The 25,538-nt window shown below is 51.5% G+C and overlaps 1 protein-coding gene across 3 annotated transcripts in view; it reads left to right on the forward strand.

The window, feature by feature from the left end:
- MEGF11 (multiple EGF like domains 11) overlaps positions 1-25,538 on the forward strand; it is a 341,459-nt gene that overhangs the window by 102,532 nt on the left and 213,389 nt on the right. For all 3 annotated transcript variants that reach the window (XM_055320208.1, XM_055320209.1, XM_055320210.1), the window contains exons 2-3: positions 19,469-19,574; positions 24,091-24,192. In XM_055320208.1, the coding sequence (XP_055176183.1) occupies positions 19,477-19,574; positions 24,091-24,192 (200 nt within the window). In that variant the 5' untranslated portion in view covers positions 19,469-19,476. The remainder of the gene's footprint in view (positions 1-19,468; positions 19,575-24,090; positions 24,193-25,538) is intronic.

The raw sequence follows: 25,538 nt of genomic DNA on the forward strand, positions 1-25,538 counted from the left end.
GGGCAAAGTTAGGCTGGGACTTTGGAATAGATGAGATGACTGAGGTTCACCTTTGGGTCTCACTGGCAGCAGAAGAGGCTAGGGGACGATCCATGGACATTGCAGCTCTGACCCAGCCACCATCCCTTCCGAAGCCGAGGTCAGGAAGGGTGTCCACATTATGCCTGTCTTGGCAAGAATGGCTTCAGGAGTGGGATTTTGCTGTGAGTTTTCAGGTGGGAGCCTTATGGGAACCCATAGAGAGTAGTTAGAGGAAGCAAAGGCAGGGGAAGTGGGCAAAGAGAGGGTGAGAAGGTGAGAAGGAGACATGGTAGTTCCTTGAGAAGGTGCTGATTTTTGTAGACAAAACAGGAGCAGGACAGAGAACCTAGTCTGGTTCCTCTGCTGCCACTGTCTTCTGGCTGAAGTATGCTCCATGGAGAGATGCCAGCCTATCAACTGTCGGGTCTCAGAGACATAAACACAGAAATTAAGAGGAAGCACCTTGTTAGCAACTTGACATTGATATGGTCAGTGGATTCCTCTCATTGGATGGAGTAGAGACCCTGTGGCAGGTGGCAGTGGTGGGTCGCACTTGGCACACACTGCACGGGGCTCTGTACTCTATGATCACTTGCCAGCCATGTCTTATTGGAAATTTAACTGTTCTAGACTATGAGGAACTTCCATCCAAATGGTGACCATTGGCTTGTCACTACATGTCTCCCAAGGGCAGAGCAAGAGGACACACATCTTCTCAACAGCCAGAAGGAGGAACTTCCGTTAGACACGGGTAGGAATTAAAAGCTATAATTTGCTGTAGCTATTGTCTGGAAGAAATGTCGGCTCTTCCTCTGAGGTCTTGAGAGAGACTGTCCCTTGCTCCCTGGAGAGGAGAGGCCAACCAGGACATCTAGAACAACCTTCCTGTTGGAAGCCAATAATGATAATACCTAGCACTGTGTCATTCATTATATCTTTCAAAGCACTTTCACTAGCATTATCTTTTTGATCTTCCTAACCACTCTTCAGATCGGTCAAAGCAGGAGTCATCATCCTCACTTTGTGGACTAGATAAGATCAGAGAGGTCAAGTCAGTTTCCCAAAGTTAGCCAGCAAATTCGAAACAAGAAAGGATAAGAGACAACACCCAGGCTTTTGTTGTTGTTGTTGTTGTTGATTCTGTTTTAGATCAGTGGCAGAGGGGTGTGGGGGAACTGAAGAAGCCAACAGTGTGGACAGTAGCTGCTCTTCACTGGATGCCCAACAACGACAGAAGCGATGCTTGTGGGGTTTTTATAGTGTATCAGATACTGTGTATAATTACCTCATTTAATTTTCACAATGGATACAATTACCATCTCCATTTGCAGATGAAGAAACAGTCTCTATGAGATTAAGTCATTTGTCCAAAGTCACTCAGGTAGTAATTAACAGAGCTGATTCTTGATTCACACCAGCTGACTCCAGGGCACCTCTTGTACGCCACTAGGCCGCAAGCCAGCCAACACCCACACGTGGTCCTCCCGGGGGCCCAGCGCGGCCTGTGCCCGCTCACCGATCCCCTACATAGAAACTGAGGCTTGGTCACGTTAGGGCCTTGTCTTAGAGCCACACACCTAGTGGACTTACACACACACACGCACGGCCCCGGTCAAGATGGGTCTTGCTGATTCCTGACCTTCCCTCTTCTGGCACGTTCTGCAGCCTCTCTCGGCCATCAGCTCTGCTCCAGCCAGGGCGCACAGGTGGACAGGCTGTGCGCATGGGTCAGCCCACGCGTTGGACCTGGCTTGCACCTACCCCTTCTCATCCCTTGGAGAGGACTGGAAAGTCAAATGCATTCAGCACCTGGCAACTGCTAATTATTAACGCCTGAGCCGCTGGCAGCTCCTCGTTATGTCACGTCACACAGAAGATTTATGGCCACTTTGAAAGTGGCTTTGAAATGAGACAAAACTCAATATTGAATTTTTTTCATCTCCTCCTCCCTCTGGGGTTTCAGGGCATATGATATCAGCTTCCTCCCCATTAGCATACCTCTAACGAGCTCTTATTAAGGTGAATTTCATCCCAGCTCTCAGAGTTTTCATTAGAGGAGGGAGGGGGAGGGAGGGCAAGACACAGGCAGATGCAGGGACCTCAGGGCACGGGGACCTCTGGCTCGGGGACCGGGGGGCCCTCACTTGGCTCCAGCCTCCTCCACAGGAGCACCATTCTCTCATCCATGCAGGAGAGTCCCTGCTGCTTTTCACTGTGGGATTGGGAAAAGGGACACAGGCAGTTAAGCAGCGAGGTTCACCATACAGGAGGGCCTGGGTTGGCTCAGCCACTGCCCAGTGACAGGCAGGTTATCACTCTTCTTTGAACCCATGCAGTGGGGACTGTGGCACCGGCCACGTGGCTGTGCTCTGTGGGGAGAAATGGTGTCTACTTTGTTCACTGCTGTAGCTTTAGTGCCTGGCACATCAGAGATGCCCAGTAAAGCGGTGGTGGAGTAGATAGATGGGTAGAGGGAGGGATGACCGTGTTGTCCCACAAATGGGACTGGCTGCGGGTGCCAGGGCACCTGGTAAATGTTTCCTCATTGGCCATCTATGATTGGGCTTGAGTGGGGTGGACTGGTGTCCAAGGCACTCTAGCAGGCCTGGGGGCGGGTGGGGGAGCTACAAGCCCCTCTGCCCTGTGTCTGTTGCCATATAGATGTACTACGGGAGAGGCTGATGGGCATTCTCATTACAGCAACTCTGCTTTTTCATCTGGGCTTGTCTGGCTTCTTGAAGGTGGTAGGGAACTTCACCAACGGCTTAGCAACCCCTTGCTTTTGCCACCCAAAGACACTCTGATAGGGTGAGGGTGCCCTGTGGGTCCAGGGCAGAAGCACAGTACCAGTAGGAAGGAGGTACCCAGTAGGTACCTGTGCCAGGGGGTGAATATGGAGAAAGAGACTGAGAAAGGTCATCTGCTTGGTAAGCTTTCATCTTGATGAGGGCCACAGCCCCTGCCCTCAGGGGGTCCTGGCGGGTGATTCTCAACCTTGGCAGCTCACTAGAATCATCTGAGAAGCTTTTTTTTAAATAGTGATGTCCAAGCTCCACCCACACAAATTTGGTTCTCGTTGGCTTGGAGTGAGGTCCTCAGCATGGATATTTAAAATGTTCCTAGGCGATTCGAGTGAGCAGCCAGGGTGGGTACCACTATTTAGTGTGTGTGTGTGTGTGTGTGTGTGTGTGTGTGTGTTGGAAGAGGGATGCTAGATGTCTTGCCCAGAGGGGACCCTCCACCACCTGCCCCCCACTGGGGAGAGAGCCTCAGCCCTTGCCCTGAGCTCTGTGATGGAAGCACCCTGATTTCTTCCTCAAGGACAGAGGAGATGCCAGAGTGAGGGTGAGGCAGCCACCTCTGGGCAAATGTTACCCAGTCCCTGCTCCACTACTGAAACTTTGGGGCGCTCCTCCCCCCCCATCTGCCTTAGGGTCCTCCTCTCCAACAGGTACCTCTAGGAACAAATGAGACTTGCAGAAAAGGATGTGCTTTGTAAAAAGCCTACAAGAAGGTGAAGGATTTTTAACACCAGGAGACTGCAGAGTGGTCTCGTTCGTCCTCGGGAGAGAGGGCTGGTGGAAGTGGTTTCGGAGGGCCCTGGGAAAGTAGGGCAGAGAGGAAGCTTCCCTGCAGCCCCCCACTCTGCCCCTCCAGCTGGTCGCCTTCTCTGGGCCCCTGTTTGGAGGAGGCAAAGGAATACCTGTGGGGAAGGCTGGAGCAGGTGGCAGGGAGAGACCCTGGCCAGCCACTCGCGGTCCTCTGTGCACCCAAGGAGAGAAGGCACCCCGGGGCCAGGGTTGGAATGGGCTGGAAAATCAGCTGACACTGGGGTTCTTTGAGGAGCTGGTAAATTCCAGGTCCCCAGAATCCAACATGCCTCCAGGGGAATCTCTCCTTCCCCTTGTCCCCAGGCTCCCTGGGCCTTGCCACCACCACCATCCCCAGCCCCCCGCCCAGGGGCTCTGCTCAGGGGCCTCCCTTCCCTTTCCTATGGCAGGGTGGAGGGGGAGGGGTGCTGGATTTGGGGTCCGCTCTGCCCTCAGCTGTGTGCCCTTGGACAAGTCTCTTTTCTTTCGGCCTCACTTCCCTCATGCAGAAAGAGACCTGTTGTTGATTCATTGATCTAATCCTTGGCCAGTTATCAAACGTATATTGATACCAGCACTGGACCAGAGGCTGAGGGCGCCGGGAGGGAACCCCTCTTCCCTCTCACCTGCTCTTGCTGCAAAGAATCACCGTGGAATCTTTTTGAGCTATAAGGGACCTTAGTGAGAGTCCAGGCTGGGCTCTAAAACAAAAGAACTATCACTCAGCATCCTTTTATACACGGGGAAATGGAGTTCCAGGGAAGCTGTTAAAAGGGTCTTCCCATGGTCCCATGGCTGGTGGGTGATTCTAGAAAGCTCAGACTCAGGCCTGTAAGCCCATGCCCTCTCCTCAGATGAGCTCACTTACTTGGAAAGTGATTCTAGCCCCTTCTTATGAGGAAGCAGCCCAGAGGGGTACAGTGACTCATTCAGGGTCACACAGCCATTATGCCAGACCCAGTGAGAGGCCTGGTTCTGGGTTTCTTTGTCCCTGGGTGGGTGCTCAGCTCAGAGCCCATGGGTGCCTTGTCAGCAGATCTGTCCCCTCACCAGTTCCCCCTCAGCAGCTGTGCCAGGCTGGTGGCCATGCTCGCTCCCTTGCCCTTCCCGCATTTATACGCCGCGACACATAGATGCACAGCTCTACCATTTGGCTTTAGTGATTGCTCCACAGTGGGTGAAATTGGTTTGAAATAAATGTCCGCTCTGCCTTCTTCCCTCGAGGTGATTTGATCCTCATCTTCATTTTGTGGAGCCATCCAGAGTGTGGCACGCGCCTGTTCCGTCGAGATATGTCCTTTTAGATGCAAAGATCATGCCTCGGCTACAGCTGGGCGAGATGTTTCTTGAGAGGCATGCTGAGGTGGCTGCTGAACCCCACCTGGGCACCGCTCCTTCCCGGTTGCCTCTGGATGCAGCCCAGCCCCGGGGGCTCCACGCGTGGAGCTGAGTGTTAACAAGGGCTCACAGTGTCCTCAGCTTTCAAGTTTATTAGAATATTTTCCGTGTGGAGCCCTGAATGGGGTGGGCCCTGCTCATTCATGGGGCGTAGACCAGTGCTCTACCTTGCTAGGGCAATGGCTCCCTCTGTAATAGAACCATCTCCTCATCTTCTGAACGCTGGGGAGATACAGGGGGGCTGTGGGCTCAGTTCTGCATCACATTCAGATCTCTTGCCAGTTACTGCTGCCACTAGCACCCAAACTAGCCCTTTAGGGGAGAGAGTAAGGGGTAGGGCTTATCCCCATGAGCCCTGTCTTCAAAGCACAGCTGAGGGCGGGATTGTCACATTAAAGAAGGTAGTTAGGCTAAGGGATGACACAAGGGGAACACACAGAGAGAGGGTATAGTAAAGTAAGCTAATCTGGTCCAGGGGGTCTGGCTTCCTCATCTGTATCCTTGGTTGTGCCCAGGAGCATCACCCTGCCCGGTGATGTTCCTGTAGAGGAAGCATGCAGCGCGCCCTCCCCCCGCCCCATCTCTTGATGTCAGAGCTGTAGGAAACTTAAAGACCATCTAGAACTTTCTCAGCCAGGTTCCAGGGAGAATTCAGCCCTAGTGCCCTATGACATCCACTCTCTGTAATGGATCCACTTTTCTCCTAGGCATCTAGAATGGTATTTGCTCTGTACCATCCTTGGAAAAGTTGAGAAAATAGTCCATCATTTTCTGAGTTCTGTGGTTCAGATGAGGAGCTCCAGCTAATACAGGCTTCCTCTCTGCTAACAAAGCACTGAGGAGGCAGGAGACTTGCTCAAGGTCACACAAGATAGCACAGGCTAGTCCTTCTCTCACCATACTGTAGTGTCCTCTCTTCTCTGCCCAAATTTAGTGAGCTCAGAGGAGGCTCTGGTCCAAAGAGATGGCCCATCCCTCCCCCAGCATACGATGCATGGCACACATACACACACCTGCACACAGACAGACAGACACATACACACAGAGGCTCTGATTCTGAAGAGCAAAGCCATAATTGGAAGTACAGAGATGGATGAGCCCTGAATTCAGAGCCAGATCATTCACTTCCAAACTGTGAGGCTCTGCAAACAGATCATAACACCCGTTTCCTGGAGCTACTGTGAGAATGGAGTGACATCGGCCAGGTGCCCAGGGCAGTGTCCACAGACCCAGTTCCCACCTCTCCACCCCTCTCTTTTCTCCCTCTCTTGGCACAGCCAAACCTGTGTCCTGTGTTGGAGGCCTATGTTGGTTCTCAGGCTTCTGGCCTGCCTTCCATTCTTCCTACGCATTGAGTCCTGCGTATGTGATGGCAGATTTAGAGACCTGTGAGCACACCACAGAATTAGGAGTGTGTTGTGGACTTGGCACAAGCTTCCTATTGGTGATTCAGCCTATCAGAGGTTAGCACTTCACAGGCGGGTGCCTGCCTGGGGTAAGGGCCAACCCCGAGAAGCTGGAGCTGGAGGGGAAACCTGCCCCACCGCCATTTTGCCTTGAGAAAGGGATTGGTCAGATTTCTGAATTTCCTATTGAGTTAGAAGGGAGGCCGAGAAGACTTGGTTCCAATGCCTGCTACCCAAATCCTTTTGCAATATGCCCTTTCCCCTTCTGGCCTTGGTAAGTGGATTATATTGAGTGGGAACAAATCTCTTTGGATTTGTTGGAATTTGGCATGATTTTGGGTTGTGATTCCTTTTTTTTTTTTTTTTTTTTTTTTTATGGGTTGTGGTTCCTAAAGGCCTTGTCTTGTTCAGGAGTAGGTAGGAGAGAGGGAAAGGAAGCTAATGAGTTACCGGCGCAGAAGCTAGCCCTGGTGACTGTTTCCCAGGAGGGCCCAGAATGGGGAAGGCCCCGCTCATTTGTGGGGCAGGAACCACTTCTCTAGGGTGGAAGCACACACTTGATGAGAACCAAGCCTGATGGGCACCACTGGGCGTGATTAGCTGTACAGTGGCATTCCGGTTAATCGAAGGCTCTACTTCATTGGGGTTTGACTACATTGTCTTCTCAGACACTGGTGCTCAGGATTGCTGGTGCCCAGTGAGGCCTAACTCTGTGACACAACTCAGATCCTCCTCTTCCTCCCTCCTCCTGACCTGCCAGCCCTCACCTAACCACCTTAGTCCACATTGTTCCGTAGAAGCCCTCAGAACGAACTACTCTGACATGTTAAGCTTTTTAATTTCACACACACGGCGTGTATATGCCCCCAGACAAAACAGAATTGATTTATAATTCTCTTAATGGAAGCACAGGCTTTAGTTGCTCTAGAAATAGATCATTACCTCTGCCACCTTTTGTAATTTTTTTTCTCCCATTTTTTTTTCACACCACCATGGTCTAAAAATATGACGCTTCATTTCAGCCTTCTCTCGTAAGCCACTCAATGCCAGACGCTTCTCTTTAAGCCTTTAATTTATAGCATGTTTGTTCAGTTTTGCTTCATTAATTAATGTTCTTCCCAGGCCCCCATGCCAGAGTCTTTGTGTAATGCTGTCTTACAGTAAGCAGGTGCTTTTATCCTTAATGAACAATTTCCTGGAAAATACTGAAATAAACAACAAAGAATCAGGCCAGGAACACAATGAATCTGGGAGTTGTGTGCCATTCTGTAGATTAAACCTGGAAGATGCGGAACATTTTTTTTCTTTTTTTTAATCTGCAACGGTGCTGTGTTCGTGGTTCCTTCCTTGGGGATGGTGTGTGGGGTCCTGAAGTTCTGGAAGGCAAATGAGCTTCCTGCTCCTCCAGGAAACCAGAGTTCAGAGGAACTGTTTTTTAACACAAACGCATGCAGCTGTGGAGGTGATTGTCAGATGCAGCGCAAGCCAGAAGCGCAGGCAAATTGGCCTCTGGTTCCAGACTTGGAATCCTCTGGAGCTTAGGCTGTGGGTCAGCAGGGCCTGGGCTGAGCCAGACTGCCACCTTCTTGAAATACATCTTCTTTTAAATCTTTTTCTTTTTTAAGATTTTATTGATTGATTGATGAGAGATACAGAGAGAGGCAGAGGCATAGGCAGAGGGAGAGATAGGCTCCCCACAGGGACTCGATCCCAGGACCCCGGGATCTCCATGAGCCAAAGGCAAGACGCTCAACTACTGAGCCACCCAGGTGTCCCTTGCAATTCATCTTCTGTCCTCTCTCCTTTCTGGCAAACTTTCTCCACCCCAAGGGGGCAGCTCTCGGGCCGGGGACCCTAATAAGGACTCATTCTCTCTGTGTGCAGACCCCACCCCCGCCCCCACGCCCCAGCAAGAGGGCAGTGACCACATTTTACCCAGCATTTTGTTGTTTGCAGGCCTTCTTACAACCCATACCTCTTTGGCTTCTCCTGACCCTGTGAGTAGGTTTTCTTAGTGTTCCTGCTTTGCAGAGGAGGAAGCTGGGACTCCCGGAGGTTAAGTGACCTATCCAAGGTCGCACAGTTGGTAAGAGATGGAGGTGGGATGAGGATCCAGGAGCCGATTACGATTATAGGGCTCCAGGTTATCGTTACCTTTGGAGGAACAAGCCCGCGTGGGTAGAGGGGCCCCGAGCAAGCCCTGGAGGGAGGTGAAGTGCCCCAGGACGACCTGCCCAGGCTGTGAGCCAGAATTCATCAGTGTCGCGAACAAAGGACTGCAATAAATTTCTTTTAAATTCTGAATACCTGATTCATTTATTATACTGAATACAGCTGACAGAATCATACATTATCCTTCCATTTTTCTGTGTCGGCAGATCATTTTGGGTCTTTGAAACGGCATAATGTTTTTAATCACGGCACGGATACAATCACAGCATGGACACATGCCATACAATTGTAATGGCAATTTTGCCCCAGCTTGATGGCTCCAAGGGCTGCCTGCAGAGCCCCGGAAAGTGGCCTGTGTCCCTAGGGGTAGCAGGCTCGGGCTTGATGAATCCCTGTTCTCTGGGAAAAGGCATCCCAAGGGGCAGTGGAGGAGAACCCGGACCCGCAGGAAGGTGGGCTGGGGGGCGGGGGGGGGCACTGCCTTCTTGGTTCCCAAAACGAAGATGGCTTTATTGCGGTTTTTCAATTTTAAAATTGAAGCCAGCTAATCATAGAAAATGTAACCATCCAGAAAAGTATAGAGAAGAAAGTAAGTCACCTAAAATGTCATCAGCCAGATATCTTTGTTAACACATCCTTCCGGACATCCTTCTATCTCGCTTGCTCTCAATACACACACCACACACACGCACGCTGCATTTTATATAGACGTGATTATGATGTGCATGCTCTTTTGTAACCTGTGTTTTTCATATATTAACACATCAGGGTTATCTTTCCATGTTGATGAACATATGTACGTTATCTTAAAATATCTTTGCGTCTCTGATTATAGTGATAATGTTTCTCGTAGGAAACACTGATGTAACAATAAAAATAATGACTTAGAAGCACAAGTCCTATGATACTGCTTCCTTCCCCTCCAGCCCCCGTGAAAGATGATCACTCTTAATGCTCTAGAGGATAAGCTTCCATATTTTTTCCGCACATCAATATTTTAATGTTTGCTTAGTATTTTGTTACGTAGACGTGATGGAGTTTATTTAGCAAGGGCCCTACTGATTTTGGCGTCTGGATTGTTTCAGTGCTACAACAAACATCTCTTTATTAAGAGATGATGCAACGAACGTTCTTTTTTTTTCATAGTTAACTTTTATTTAAGTTGAATTTAAAATTAAATTTACTGTTAACAATTTTTAAAATATTTTATTTATTTATTTATTTAAAAGATTTTATTTTTATTTATTCACGAGAGACACAGAATGAGAGAGAGAGAGGCAGAGACATAGGCAGAGGCAGAAGCAGGCTCCCCGCAGGGAGCCCTATGTGGGACTTGATCCGGGGACTCCAGGATCACACCCTGGGCTGAAGGAAGGCGCTAAGCCGCTGAGCCACCCAGGGATCCCAAAATATTTTATTTAAATTCAATTTGCCAACGGATAGTATAACACCCAGTGGTCATCTCATCACGTGCCCTCCTTCGTGCCCGTCACCCAGTTACTCCATCCACTCACCCACCTCCCCTTCTGCAATCCCTTGTTTGTTTTCCAGAGTCAGCAGTCTCTCATAGTTTGTCTTCCTCTCTAATTTTTCCCCACTCAGTTTCCCTCCTTTCCCTTATGGGGCAACAAACATTCTTGAGCCTGCAATCAAGGCCAATTTCTTTCTTTTTTTTTTTTTTTTAAACAGTTCTTTTTTTTTTTTTTAAGATTTTATTTATTTAATCATGACAGACAGAGACAGAGAGGCAGAGACACAGGCAGATGGAGAAGCAGGCTCCCTGTAGGGAGCCCGACGTGGGACTCAATCCCAGGTCTCCAGGATCACACCCCAGGCTGAAGGTGGCGCTAAACCGCTGGGCCATTGGGGCTGCCCGAGGCCAATTTCTTAAAAAAAAAAAAAATTTAAATTGCAAAGTAGAATACTAGGTTAAAGATACACATTAAAAACATGTTGTTATACATTGTCAAGTTGCTTTACAGAACACACTGATTCATGTTTCTACTACAAATGCACAAGCATAGGCATCTTCAGGCTTTGGGACAGTTGGTATTTAGCTTCAGAATCTTCTGGCCTAGATATATGTGGAAGGTTCCAGAAGGAAACCTAGAGAGGTGCCCTAGTCTGATGCCCATGTCTGTGGGCTGCACAGCCAGGTCCTCCTGTTTAGCCCCTGCCTGGGGAGAAGTAACCCCCAAGATGTGAGGGGGCAGCGTGTGCCCTGATATAGGTGCTGAGGAATGCACAGCGAGGGGTGGGAAGTAAGGTCACAGGCATCACAGTGCTGCTGATCTCTGCATTCCCAGTCCTGGACTATGGTTCAATCCTCCCTAGGGATTCTTGCTCTTTCATCCTGCCCATGTAGTCAAAAGAGGAAAAGAAGACTCATAGCAGTGAAAGGAGCTCTCTGGGATCCCGGATTAGACTCCAGTTCTCCTACTTGCTCTGTCTCTTTGCTTGGGGAGATGGGGCAAGCCCCAGGTTGGGAATGGGGTAAGAGAGAGAAGAGGGGAAGGGCAGGGAACGGAGACACGTTGTAGGTGAGCTTCTAGAGCTCCAAGGGTCCAGAAGATGGTGCAGTCTGACCTTAGCCTTTGGGATAAGCAGAGAGTGAAGCTCAGAGAGGGAAAGCAACCTTTCTCTGGTCACACAGGCAAGTTAGTGACCTTCAGAGGCAGAGGGGAAGGATGGGGCCTGTGGAAAGCTGAGTTGCTCTTGAGCAGAGCTGGTATTTAGGAGGGAAGACCCCAGTAGGACGTGTTGCCCTGAGTCCTGGGCAGCCGGACTGTTCTCTCTTCAGAACAGGCAGTGCTAATCAAGAGTGGATTCAGAGGCCACAGGAATGGAGATGGGTCAGAGTCAACATGGGAGGCACCTGCAGGGATGTTAAGCATCGATCTCCTGCAAAGGTCTGTGATATCCTATCACACTTGCCTGAGGCCTCATTGCTTTGAATTAAGCCACATCCTGGGTCCACGGCCCTCTCATGGCCATTCCCACGCACCCCTCCAGCAGGTGTTTGGGGGTTTGGGGGCTGGGCCTGCCTGAGTCACCTCTGTGTTCACAGTGACTGGCAAGTGTTCAATAAATGTATGCTGTGTGGATGAAACATGAGACCTATCCTGACAAGTGTACAGTGAAGACTGAGCCAGTAGTCACCAAATATATATAGCCACACAGAGGATTTTTCCATCTATTTATATATATATATATATATTATTTTTTATCCTCCAGCTCCTTAGAAATTCCAGAAGTCAGAATTAGAGGGTTGGAAGGATCTCTGAGGAGGGGGAATGTGGGTTGAGAGGAAATGAATATTTTATTGGGTATCCCCTACGTGCCAGATGCTGGGCTTGGCCAAGTGCTCTACCGCTAACTCATTGAATACCCTAACAGCCCTGTGAAGTCGCTGGTGCCCCCTGTGGCCCATGTGAAACACCCATCTACCTGCCACACCCTGGGGCAGGTAGATGATTTATCCAGGTTGTGCAGCCAGTAAGATGGAGTCAGGATTCAAATAATGTCAGTCCGGCTTCACTATTCCTTTTGCGTGAGTCCCAGCCACCTGCGCATCATGTGACCTTGAACCAGTCCTCTGGGGACCATTTCCCCTCTCGTGGGATGAGGCGTTGGACTGTTGAGGCTTCCAGGCCCCGGTGCCAGTCCTGACACTCTGTGGCTTATCCCATCTGTCATCCTCACCTCAGCCCAGGTGTGACACTTGACCTTCCAAGGGTGGTGATTCCCCAGCACTTTGTCCCTTAGCCTCCTTCCTATCCAGGCACTGCCGCTCACATCCTGTAGGCTGAGAAATGTTTGTTGTTCTGAGTGGGCAAGGACGGGACTCATCTCCATGGGGGTGTATGGCCCCGAGTGACTGACTTATCTTTGGGGGTGTATGGACAGATCCATGATTTCATGCTGGAGCGTGTGCACCTCCCACGGTTCTGAGAACCCTGAAGCCCTGGGAGGGGCGGGGGAGGGAAGCAGAGCAGGCCCGGGGAGGCTGGGCCCAGAGGGGCAGGAGGCCTCCGGGCTGGCCAGGCCAGCTGAGCGTGCGCTGATTTGCAGAGAAATGGGAAGATGGAGGTAATTGCTTTGTGAGAAGTGGAATGGCCTAAGAACACCGATAAGTTTTCTCCCTTCATCTTTGGAGAGGCAGGAGGCTGAGGAGGCACTTGCTGCCTGTTGGAGGATGTTGAGGATCTGGAATGCAGAGGCTGCACACAGTGGGGAAGGAAGGGGGGTGCTTTACTGACCTAGCAGTTTCTATCCACCCCTTCCCCCCTCCCTGGGAATATGCCAAGATTTCTCTCTGAGCCTGGCTCATGCAAGGGCCACTTGGTCTGTAGGGCTTGAGGGTGTAGGGGACGGGTCAGTCTTTTGACCCTGATTTATGGATGCTGCAGACCTCCATGGTGCCATTTTTAGGATTCGCAGCCCAAGGCTTCCCAGGCAAGGGAAAAGCAGAATTTATCAAGTGCAGAGCCCAGACTCGGAAGAGGACGTTTACCATGTCTCTGGAGGTAACTCCGATCCCCTCTGATTTATCCCAGTGGGCTGGCACCTGGCAGCGCCTCCACGGTGGCACTGGGGATTTCTGTTGGCTCCTGCTGTCAGGGAATCACTCTTTTAGAGATTAAGAGCTGTGGATTTATTTTGAAAACTTTTTTTCTTTTTAAGTGCAGAGAGATTAGAAAGCGTTAGACATAAACCCGGCCCCTGGTGGGATTGCTGGAGGGCAGGAGGCTTCATCAAGGCAGAGGGTGAAGCCTCTTAATTATGGGGCTGATAGCAGTTCTGCTTTTCATCTCACATTAATCAGACCCAGCAAGGCCAGTAAACAGAGAGGGGCCTGGGGACTGGGAGCCAGCTCAGAGATCAGTGGTCAGAGTAAGGGGAAGGCCTGCCAGACGGGATGATAACCTTGGCCTTTGCCCCTTTGAGTGCAACTTGTTTTGTTTTGTTTTATTCAGAAAAAAATAGAGAAGTGTGTGTGTTTGTGTGTGTGTGTTCTATAAAAAGAAGATAGAAATCTCTCTCTATATATACCCACATGCTGGGAGGGATGTGAGGCGTTTGCTTTATCAGTCCCAGTTTGGGGCTTGCTTCTGCGGCTCCCTGAGCCTGAAAGCGCCTTTTCATGAGGTGCTTGGAACACATCAGTCCCCAGTTGCAGCTTGCACTATTGAGTAGGCTTCAATGCCCGCCTTGTGCTTGTCCCCCGAGCAGATGTACCCCGGCGCTGGTGGGGTGGCTCAGGCGGGAGTCTTTGAATCACTCTCAGGATGTCGCCGTGCTCACTGTATCTGTCACCAACAGATTGATGTCTCCGCGGGGCAGTGTTAACGCAGCGTGGAATGCCCCATGCAGGATGACCCGCTGTTGGGACAGATCTTCGGTGGCCTCTGGCAGGCCAGACACAAGCACTGTGGCAGAGCCTAAGGCTGGGGATGGCTGAGAGGTGGGGGGAGGCACTTGGCTGTAGAGTCAATAATCGGTTGATGAGGGGTATTGAACGCCCCTCCACCGTGCAGGCAGTGCTCTGGGTGCTGGGGACAGCAGTGAACACAACAGGCCCAAATCTCTGCTCTTGTGATGTGTGTGCTAGTAGTGTGGTACCAAAGGAGGGAAAGTGATGTGCAGGTTCTAAGGCCCAGAGGGAAGAGCTGAAGCCACATCTAGATGGTTTATATGGAAGAGGAGCAATTTCCAAAGCTAGTCACAACTGTTCAACCATGTAGGACAATGCGTTCGTAGCACCTGTGTGTCCCTCCCCACCCAGGGCTTATGACAGGCATCACTCATCGCTCACAACATACTTTCCCACTCGACCCGTTTCTCGGCCAAGCAGCTACTACCGATGGCTGCCCAGTGTTGTGCAAGTGGGAACCTCTCAGGGCCCACAAAATAGCGCCTGACCTCCGCCACGCCTGCTGCCAGTGCAGATTTGTTGGGAAAGAAGGACTCCCTGCAAGATATGGGGGTAGGCAGAGAGCAGGTTCCAGGCGCGTGGACTAGGCTCCTGTAGCCAAGATTTGGGCCCAGTCAGGAGGACGAGGCAGGTGGTGGAAGTGAAGCAGGTGGGGGAAGGTTTTTGCACAGATGAATGGTGAGGTCTAACGACTGACCCCAGGGCAGAGGCCATCTGTTTGTCTGCCCTCTGCCCCAGTTTTATGCATCTTGGCTGATGTGAGCATCAGGTCAGGTGTGAGCTGTCACCAGAGATCAGGCTGGACTCCACAGATGCTGGTGATGGCTGCAGAAGATGCCAGCAGAAGGCATGGGCCTCCAGAGGATGCTGCGGTCTCTAAGGTCTGCCTGGCCTGCAGGGCCCACCCAGGCAAGAACAAGTTCTGGCTGCTGGAAGGGGGGATCCTTTGCTGTGGTGTCAGTGTCTCTTGAGTTATCCAGTGGCAGGTCCCCTTATCACCACGTGCCAGGCACAGAAGGCCCTCAAGTGTTAGAATGAACAAATGAATACAAAACACCAAGGATGCCTACCGACAGGACCAGGGCTTCCTTCACACGGGACCTTGACAGAGGGGAGCAGAGTGTTCCAAACCGGTACCCTGAGGACCTCTCCTTCTGGAAAGAGTTCTTTGGAAAACAGTGGATCAAACAAAGTACAAACAGGTTTCTTTCCTTTGGGTCTTCTCAGAGCCTAAGGTATGGTCAGATAACACTGGAATATTTAAAATGCGGAAATAAGCACACGCAGCATTTCCTGAACTAATTCGCTCGTGGAAGTCTTTGGGAGATTTCTATCAATATCTAATGGGACTAGTGTTGCACAGAACCTGATTTTGGAAAATGCTTCCCAGCATCGCCCATGTGGCCAACCCCTGCTCTGCAGTGCAAACCCTCTTCTGCCTCCAACACCACCTACACGTCCCTGCCTCCGTGTGCCTGCTTATGCTGTTCCTGCTCCCCAGATGCCCTTTCTCTGCCTGCCCCCTTTCCCTGGTCTGTCCCTCTTACATCCCTTCTACTCCACAGAGTCTCCACGAGCCCCCCCTGGGGGACTTCACCGCTTGCTGGTGGTGGTCCAGGTGTGCTTGGCTGATCAGTGCAGCCTGGGGCAGGTGTGCAGGTGGATCACACCTTGCGGGAAGGCGTGAGGGCTCACCTCCAATCACCTTCTCTCCCCTGCAGCCTGTGGCCTGGTTCATCAGGTGGGAAGCAGCAATAGCCCACTGCCAGGAAGGAAATGTCCCCATGCCTGCAACTTCACTTCATACCTGTAACTTCACTTCCGTTCTCTGCTCCTTAATATGCAGGGAGCATGGACCAGAGGGAGGAGAACCAACTGATCTATTTACATGTTCTTTTTCTCTGAAGTGAAACCAGGGGCATTTTCTTATTTAATTATTAATGCCCTAAATCAGATGGTGCCCGATATGTTAACCTCTGTCACTCCGAATGGAGTCAGCCTAATAACAACAGTGGCGGCATCATTGATTTTCCCTCAGTCATCTCGTGAGCATATGTCTTTGGGATCCATCCTCTGAGCGAGAGCCCAGGGAAGCCCCACTCTGGTTCATGGCCAGGAGTCCCTGCCCCCATGGGGGGGGCGGGTGACTCCTTTCTGGTCACTCTTTGCTTAGCCTCAGTGAATTGTCTGAGACAAGTAGAAATACTTTTTCTAAAACTGGTTCCCGAAAGGAGCTGACTAGCTTGGCCTGGGACTGGACCCAACCTTTGAGGCGTTTCTGCAGCATGTGGGAAAGACGGAGTACACAGGCTGGAAAACCTGGCAGCGTGGGATGGGAAGTGGAAAGCACTGGGCCATGTGGCCCAGGCTATAAGCTACATGCGTGGAGCATGCCTGGCACCCAGTAGGTGCCATGCCCAGCAGGGGAGCCTGAGCTGGACCTCGGGTTGATGGTACTTGGACTGCAAAGTTGACAACAGTGACAGGGTGTTGAGGGCAAGGGGGGGGGGGGCAGTGTGAACAAAGAGCAGGAGAGACCAGTCTGGGCCAGAGGGGGAAGTGTGGGTGATAACGTTGCATCTTTAAGACTGGGCCAGGTTCCAAGAAAGTCTGAAGGGCTGAGGGAGTCCGACGGGGGCCTTCCACCCTCAGGCTGGGCATCCTTCTTCCTTGCTCCCCTCCCACACTTCCACAGAGGCAGATGTAATCGCAGATGGGGGACTATGTGGTGGCTGGTAGCAGGGCTGTTCCAGGCTTGGGGGTGAATGTCCCCTGCTCTGCTGGCCTTAACATGACCGCATGGACAGAGGTGTGAGGTTGCCTGGCTGCCCGTGTCCCTGTGCCCCCTGTCACCTCCCCTTCCTGCGTGCTTATCCAAACACTTATCCCCCTCCCCCTCTCTGCACCTAGCACCCAGGTGTCTCACTGCCAGTGGGCATCAGCCAAACTGTCCTGTCCAGATCTGACTCCGAGAGAAGAGGTTTTCATGGAGATTTTAAAAGATCTCCCATATTCTAGCAAGGATCTGAAGTTGCCTCCATCTCCCACCCCTCTCTTGTCACCGTGGATCGAGTCTCCTGTAATCCAAGCAGCTTCATCCTTTGATGCTTGAAGCTTCTGAAATTTGAAGATGAGGTTTGGGGGGGGTGGTTGGCTCGGGAGATGAGAGGAGTGGTGGAGTTAGTGAGACTGGGGCCTTAGAGAGAACCAGAAAGGGGCAACCTCTCCTGCGGGCATTGTGATGCTGTGCCTTTCAGAGCACTGTGTCTCTTCCTTTATTTCTTTATTTATTTGATGGCTGATCTGCCCAAATTCCACCTGGAAGATGATGTTCATCCTACACTTGATTTTTCCCAAAACTTAATGCCCTGTCTGGGCAGGCTCCTTCTCATCCGGGCTGTGGCTCCTCCTCTGGGAGGGGGATGAGCTGAATTGTCCTGCAGCCCTAGAGCTGTGTGTGCTCCAGGCTGTGCCCTGCCCCCTGTGGAGGGGCACCTTAGGCTTCCAGGGACTTGGGGGGGTGGCAGGCGGATGGTGGTAAGTGGGGAGGGGAGATGAGGGGCTATGACCTGCATCCTCCTGGACTTTGCTGAGTGGAAACACCAGAATTGCTTTTCTCTTTCCGAACTGATTTTCAGAATTTGTTTAGCCAGATTATTTTCAGATCTCAAACAGAAAAACCTCATTAATCATTAATTTGGACCCCTACAGTTATACAGAATTTGTGACAATTTGTTTATCTTTGAAGGAGCTGTTAAGAAAGAATTTGGTGAGGAAATTACTGGGGACAAGGAGGAGAGTATTTAACCTTTCACGAAGACGGGGGCTCTATTTAGCTTCCCTCCCGGTACAGATGGGGGTATGAGTGACGTGCATGTCACTCTTGTCTGTCCCTGAATGGTGCGAGTCCTTTCTTGTTGGCAAGCTCAGGGCCAATGGACTGGATGCTCAACCATTTCAAGCGTAGGGACCCCTTTCCAATGTCAAAATATTTTCTATACCATCCCCGCCCCCCAGTTCTTAGAAGTTGCTTTTTTTTTTTTTTTTTTAGCGTGGCAGATTGAGAAGAAAAGCTACTCTGAATTCAGTAAAGCTTTTAAGCAAATCATGATAGCATCTGTGTATACATGAAAAATAGTGCTATCTTTCTGAGTCACGGTGTTCATTCATTCTATAGCTGCTGTTTGAGCACATATGAATTCCATCTCCCCTGGGCTAGATACCCCCACCCCCACCCCGGATCCCCCCCCCCACACACACACAGGTGGGAACCCTCGCTCTAGGGCCACAAGGTCCTGGAGTGCCAGGGCTGGAAAGAGCCTAGGGGGTCACTGCTGCTACACCCACCTTAATGATTCTCTACCTCTATGAAGAGCCTTTGTTGGGGACCTTTTAGGGGACTAAGGGGACGGATCCCTGTGTAGGCTCACCTACCATACGCTCTACCTATGATACCTGCCATACGCTGTAACTTCAGGGGCCTGAATCAAACACTACAAGCTGCTTCCTGCAAGCCCCCCAGCAGCCCTTCATTCCTCAGTGGGAGTGACAGGAGTGTGCGTCAAGCTAGGGGGTGGGGGTCAGTGACTGATAGCCCATAGCAGCAAGAGAAGCAAGGGCCAGCCCCTCTGGTTGGCCTGGGAGAGTTTTCCCAGCTCAGCTTCCCCAGGGGCCACTCCAGACACCTTTCTTCTCTTTCTTTGTTGCAAGAAGGAGTTTGGGTGGGGAGACCTGGACATGCAAAAGCACATCAAAGACGAGGGGGAGGGGACAGAGGGAAGACACTGCATTAAGGCCAGGACTTCTTGGTCCCAGCGTGGGCTCAAGGGCCTGAGGACATCCTGATCTTAAAGCCAAAAGTCATGCATATGGGCATTTTTCTGGGGAAGATTCCTTGAACTTTCATTAGATTATCTCTCTCTCTCTCTCTCTCTTTTTAAGATTTTTATTTATTTGAGAGAGAGAGAGCGAGCCAGAGAAAGCACAAGCAGTGGAAGCAGCAGGTAGAGGGAGAAGGAGAAGCAGGCTCACAGCTGAGCAGGGAGCCCCAAGTGGGGCTCAGTCCCTCCCAGGACCGTGCAATCATTAGCTGAGCTGAAGGCAGATAGAGGCTTTAACCGACTGAGGCACCCAGGCGCCCCCCTTTCATTAGATTCTCCAGGCAGTCTGCAAGCCAAAAAACTTACAGAAGCCCTGGCCCGGAATATCATCTTTTCCCTGACTCAGACTTCCCACTCCTCGGTTACTCAGAACTGGTGAAGTGTAGTCAAAGCCTGCAAGTGTGAAATACCAAATGCTCATTACATGACGTCGAGGGCAAACTTAGTCTGTTTAGCAAGTCTGTTTTGCTGCTTCGTGTGAGAAGTTTCGGTGGTGAACAGATGCCCAGGAAACTGGTCTGATTAATGAAGCTGCTGCTTTCCCCCCCGCCCCCCACCCCTCCACAGGGCCCGGGATGGCACTCTCACTGACAGAGCTCCTTGTCTTCTCCCTCCTGCAAACTGCCTTGTCCCTGAACCCCGAGGACCCCAACGTGTGCAGCCACTGGGAGAGGTAAGATGTGGGTCTCAGAAGGCCGGGCCCTCCCTGGGGGGCCTCCCCCTGGGCTTGGTACTGTTGGGACAGCAGCTGCATCAGGAGGCACAGAGCTGTCCTCCGTGGGCGTGCAGTCCGGCTGGGGACACAGCACAGGCACCGAGAGCCGGGCCCCAGCTGTGTAGATTCTGACTCTCAGGGCTGTGGGAGCTCCAGGTGGAGGGCCTTGACTTGGGGTAGCTGGCAATGAACCCTTGTCCCTCCCTGCCTTTGCCCTTCCCAGCCATTTTACAGATGAAGAAGTAGAGGCACAGAGAGGCTCGATGCCCGTGCACAGCCAGGCAGGGTGCAGCGAGTGACTGCGGTCCAATTGGGTTACTCTCCAATACCGTGTCGCCTTTCCTGGTCTCCCGGGACTGGCAGTGGTGCAGCGGCTCACTTGTGCAGCCAGCAGCCAGTCCCAAGGAGGGCGGGTCAGGGGACTCTGCTGCTTCTGGCTCGTGGGGGTGGGAAGCCTACCCGGGGAAGAGCGGCCCAGGGCCTCTGCAGAAGAGCTGGCTGCCTTCTGGCTGCGGCGCTAGGTCCGTGGGGAATGGGCCAGGGCCCTGCAGACAGCCTGACTTTGAAGCACAAGGTTAAAGTATTGATTTTGGTGAGCAGAAAGATAGTGACCAGAGACCCAATCAGGAAAAACCGAATTAAACCCTGGAATTGATTGGCTGTGCTGACCAGGACGACTCTGCCACTTAGATGTTAATAAATCAAATGAATAAAATTAAGATGAGGGCCCAGTGGGGGAGGCAGATGGTAGAGGACAGGGGAGGGGGCCTGTCCAGGCTCCGTGCGTGCGAGGGTGAATGTCCCAGCCCCACGACGGGCAGCACCAGGTCCCAGAGGGCTGGGCTGGGCAAATAGAGGACCTCTGCCCATACTGGCATGATCACTGGTGACTGGGCACTCGATGGGAGGCCCTATAGGGTCGAGGCTGGAGCAGAAGGCAGTGCTACAGTGTGTACCTCTCAGGTGAGGTGGGAAGAACACGAGATCTGTAATGAGAAGACCTTGGATCATTCCAGTCTGGATCTTGCCACCTGCTAGCTGTAATGATTCGGGGGAAGTCTCTGAACCACTTGAGTTTGCTCTGTAAAGTGGGAAGAATAATTACCCTGGCCTCACAAGCTTGTTAGAGGATCAGGGTACCAGTTTCACTGAAAGGGCTTTCAGGACTGTAAGGGTCAATTACTGTCTTTTCTTGTTGATACCTCTGGCTTTGCAGGAACTGCTTCTCACAGACTAATGCCCATCAGGCTCACTGGAGGCGTGGATGAGAAACAGAGTCTCCTGGGTCCTAGCCCCAGAGACTCCGATTCTGTAGGTCTGGGGTAGAGCCTGGGAACATGCATTTTTCATAAGCTTCCCGCACGACTCTGCGGTTACTCCGGCCCCTTGCCCCTTCTGGTCTCGGTGCACTTAACCTTTATTTCCCAGGAGGTGAGAGAGCTGTCAGGTGAAGTTGCATATTATTAGTCCCTGGTTTGTAGACTCCAGCTTCGGCAGCCTCATCCCGGCTGAGACACACTTGCTTCCTGCCCCTGGCTTTGCTATATCTCCACCTCTAGAATACCCCCTCCCTGTCCGCCTTGCTCTGCCTTCCCCAGGTCCTCCCACCCAGCCTCTCTCCTCCAAGGAGCCTTCCCTGATGGCAGAGCTCATCCTCACTTCCCTCTTCTCTGGCCCCCCACTACGGATCACTCTGAACAGTGGATCAGTTCAAACTCAAAGCAAATTCTCTAATTTTTGAAACTTCCCCAACATCAGTAAATTTGGAATGTGAAAGCACTTTGAGCTGAGCCCGCACTGAGCTGGCTGTCAGCCGAGGCGATCATTCAATGGGAGGACCAGGACCGAGCCTATAACTAAGGTGAAGTCTGGGCCCTCCCGAGGGCTTCTCTAGTTCCTAGGGAGGAGGCCTTGGGCAGCCCGGGTGGCTCAGCAGTTTAGCTGTCTTCAGCCCAGGGTGTGATCCTGGAGTCCAGGGATCGAGTCCCACCTCAGGCTCCCTGCATGGAACCTGTTTCTCTCTCTCTCTCTCTCTCTCTCTCTCTCTCTCTCTCTCATGAATAAATAAATAAAATCTTAAAAAAAAAAAAAAAGGAGGCCTTGCAGGCGGTGCCCCATGACATGGCATATCTTCTTCTGGGCTTGCCCACCTGAGCTCCCCTGCCGATGACACGTGGACAGATTTAGTCTGTGTCTTTGCAGAAACACGCCCTGGTCCCCAGAGACCGCTTAGGGAGAATTTCTCAGCTGGATTAGTGCTTTTGGCGGGTTTCTTGTTAATTATGTCCCCTCCACCATAAAACCCAGTGGAGAGACCTCTCCTGGCTAATAAAGCCCAGCTCTACAAGATTAATCTGGTCCCTCATTAGCATGTTGGCAAATGAGCATGTTAAGCTGCCCAGCCATGAAACTGGGGGCACCCACTTCGTCTCGGAGACTTGGAGTGGATACAAGGTCTCATTTCCAGACTCGGTTGGCCCTGTGCACCCCTGCAGAGCCGGGACCCACCCTGGTGACACTCCCTCGCCCCTCTGTCTGGCTGATGCCCTTCCTCTGAGCACCCACCGTCTCTGGTAGGACTGGAAGGGGTGCTTGCACCCCCACCCTGAGTGCTTAACAAAGGTGGGGAGTCGGTTCTGTGCGTGGGTCTTTCTCCTCCTCCTCTCTGCCACCATGTTCAGGGAGTTCATCTCAGTGCCTAGCACAGGAGGTGACCCACGGTAGTCACATAATAGTGGTGGCCAGCATCTATTAGACGCTGTGCATCCATTAACAACTTTCCATGCATTATCTTGCGTTGAGAATTTTACGCATCTTCTCTTGCTTTATCTTCCCACCACCCTGAGAGGTGGACACTCTTATTGCCTGGCTGGATCCTCAACAATGACTATGTGAATATTTGTTGTGGATTTACAGGTGAGGAAAAGGAAGCTTCCATGATTTAAGTAACATGTCCAAGGACGTGCCACTGACAGGTGACAGGGTTCAAATGCGACCCAGAGCTCATGCACTCTCAGCCATTTATTCTCCTGACCTAAAGGGGGGTATTCAGGAGCCATGTGTGAGCTTAGGGTCATGGAATCTGAGAGTTGGAAGGAGCCTGTGGGAAGCCTGGGGTGGTTGTTGAGCTGCCTCAGTGTCCCCAAGCCTGGAGATAGAACCAGATTTGGCCCATGTCTGCATAGATGTGTGCCTCTGACACATCTCCATTGTGCTGGCTGGTAGAGGCTGAGCAGGGACCCTCCTTACATCCTCAGTGCTTCAAAGAGCCAGAATTTTCCAGCACCCTGAGTCCCTGTGCCTTGCTGACTGCTCCTGGGCCCTCTTTCTGAATTCCAGATCTTTGACCTTTTGGGCATCAGAGAGCCTGCTGTGGACCCACTCAGGGAGCTGGCCTGCCCAGCCCCCTTGCAAGCAAACCAACAGTTTCCTCAGGCAAAGCAGACGGGCTTTTATAGCCTGGATCTGGCCATCTGGCCCAGGTCAGTGAGCCGTCTGGGGGGAAACAGTGAGGAATACCAGCCTACATAAAAATGAATTCCTGATGTCTCAGCTGGGGCCCTCTCCCAGCCTGCATAGCAAGTGTGAATCTTTCCTTCAGCATCCGGGCTTGACCGCCTTTTCATACAGCTCCTGCTGGGGGCAGGCAGGTAGAAAGGCTTATGGGTTAAGGCTGAGATGTTCCTCCCCGTGACTTCCACCCACTGTTCAGGTTTACAGCCAACAGGCAGTATAACAAAATACTACTTCGATTAGGAGGTCTGGGGCATGTACTTGATGTTTCCCCAGCTTTACTGGAGGGAGAAGAGAGCAGGAGGTAACTGAGTGACCTTGAGGAAGTCTCTTACTCTTTCTTTTCTCCACTGTCCTTGTCTGTAAAATGAGGATAGACATGCCACCTACCTTACAAGATTGTGAGGATTAAAATGGCTTAAAACACTTAATGCAGGGCACTCAATAAATATTAGCAGTTACTGGTATCGGCTGTGGGGTCCTGGACAGTCTTCTCTCTGTGCCTTAGTTTCTTCACCTATAACATGGGACCACTTACTTCATAGAATTGCTACATGGATCAGCTTCCATGCCTGTACTTTAAAAACTAAAGATCCGAACAACAACAACAAAAAAGATACGAACAAAATATTTTAAAACTTGTTGGCTCTGCCTTCCAGAGCTTTATAGAATAAACCTAATTTCTCCTTTATTCATTCTCTGAGAAATGAACTAGAATTTCAGAAAATGAGCTGGGCCACAGGGCAGTAAGGGATATGTCTTGGATCCAACCTGGGGCCAGGGAGGTTTGAATGCGGAGGGCATTCAGGGCATGAGGAGGAGGATGAGGGGCAGGGGGAGGTTGGAGCCCCCAGACACTTGCCTGTCGGCCCGGCTCTGCTGGGGAAGGAGAGCCCATCTTGCATATCAGCTCAGCCTCAGACTCACTGACCATAGCTTCCACCTCCTGTCTGGTTCTCAGCTATGCCGTGACTGTCCAGGAATCATACGCACACCCCTTTGACCAGATCTACTACACGCGATGCACAGACATCCTGAACTGGTTCAAGTGCACCAGGCATCGGTGAGTACCTCTCTCGGGTGATGGGGCAGGGGGAATGTACTGGGCCCTCGGGGCTTGCCTTTGTGCCAGTCAGTAAAAGGCCCCTGGAGCAGCTCTAAGCCGTGCACTGCTTGTATCTTCTCGGGGCTCAGTTTTCACACTGAGCATCTGAGATGCTCTGCCGAGGGCTTCTTTCTGGCCAGAGAAGCTTATGGGCAGGCCAGACCAGAAAGTGCTAGAGAATTACTTCCCTTGGGGGCATCCCTCACCCAGTGAGAGATGGGGAGTTGGTGGATAAATCCCCCAGCTCCCTCACCCTTAGGATAGAGGGGAGAACTCTGAGGAACATTCTGCACATATCCTGGCATATCTTGACTTGGCCACCTTTTTCCCTGTCTCTTTCCCCGCCTCCCCTCCCAGTGCTTCCTTAGATTACCTCCTGAAGAAATTGCTTTTCCTTGAATCTTTGCCTCAGGGTCAGCTGGGGGAAATCCAACCTAAGACAGATCCCTCAGAGCAGACATAGCCCCCTGCCAGGGCATCTGACTTGGGGAACTGAGCACAAGGTAGAATTGGACGCCCTCTTGGCACCTTGCAGGCTGCCCATAGGAAGCACTCAATCTTTTTTTTCTTTTTTTAAAGATTTTGTTTATTTATTTGACAGAACCAGAGAGGGAACCCTGGGTGGCGCAGCGGTTTGGCACCTGCCTTTGGCCCAGGGCGCGGTCCTGGAGACCCGGGATCGAGTCCCACGTCGGGCTCCCGGTGCATGGAGCCTGCTTCTCCCTCTGCCTGTGTCTCTGCCTCTCTCTCTCTCTCTCTGTGTGACTATCATAAATAAATACAAAAATTAAAAAAAATTAAAAAAATAAAGTAATACTTTAAAAAGAAAAAAAGAACCAGAGAGCACAAGTGGGGGAGGGGCAGAGGGAGAAGGAGAAGGAGACCCCCTGCTTCAGCCTGGGGTCATGACCTGAGCCAAACGCAGATACTTAACTGGCTGAGCCACCCAGGCACCTGGAAACACTCAAACTAAATGGCTACATGTGGGTCTCTCTTGCTCTCTTGTCTGCGGCCCTCCTGCAGATCATGCTTCTCTCATGTCACTGGGGGAGAGAGGAGGGAAGGAAGAGAGAATACATTTTATTGGGTGACCTGGGCAAGTTGCTTTATTTGGGGATTCCCAGTGTACTCATCAAACATACAATGACCCTTGCCCTACCTACTCACAGGGCCCAGTGAGGTCAGGGATGTGAAAATGCTTTGAAAAGTGCAGGGAAAGAGAGAAAAGTGAGCTATTAGGTCTGGGCAAGGTGGCACTATTATTTGAGGGGTGGAAACCAGCAGATGAAGGGTTAAGTGAGTGC

The sequence above is a fragment of the Nyctereutes procyonoides genome, unplaced genomic scaffold (genome assembly GCF_905146905.1).
Source record: "Nyctereutes procyonoides isolate TBG_1078 unplaced genomic scaffold, NYPRO_anot_genome, whole genome shotgun sequence".
Taxonomy (NCBI): Eukaryota; Metazoa; Chordata; class Mammalia; order Carnivora; family Canidae; genus Nyctereutes; species Nyctereutes procyonoides.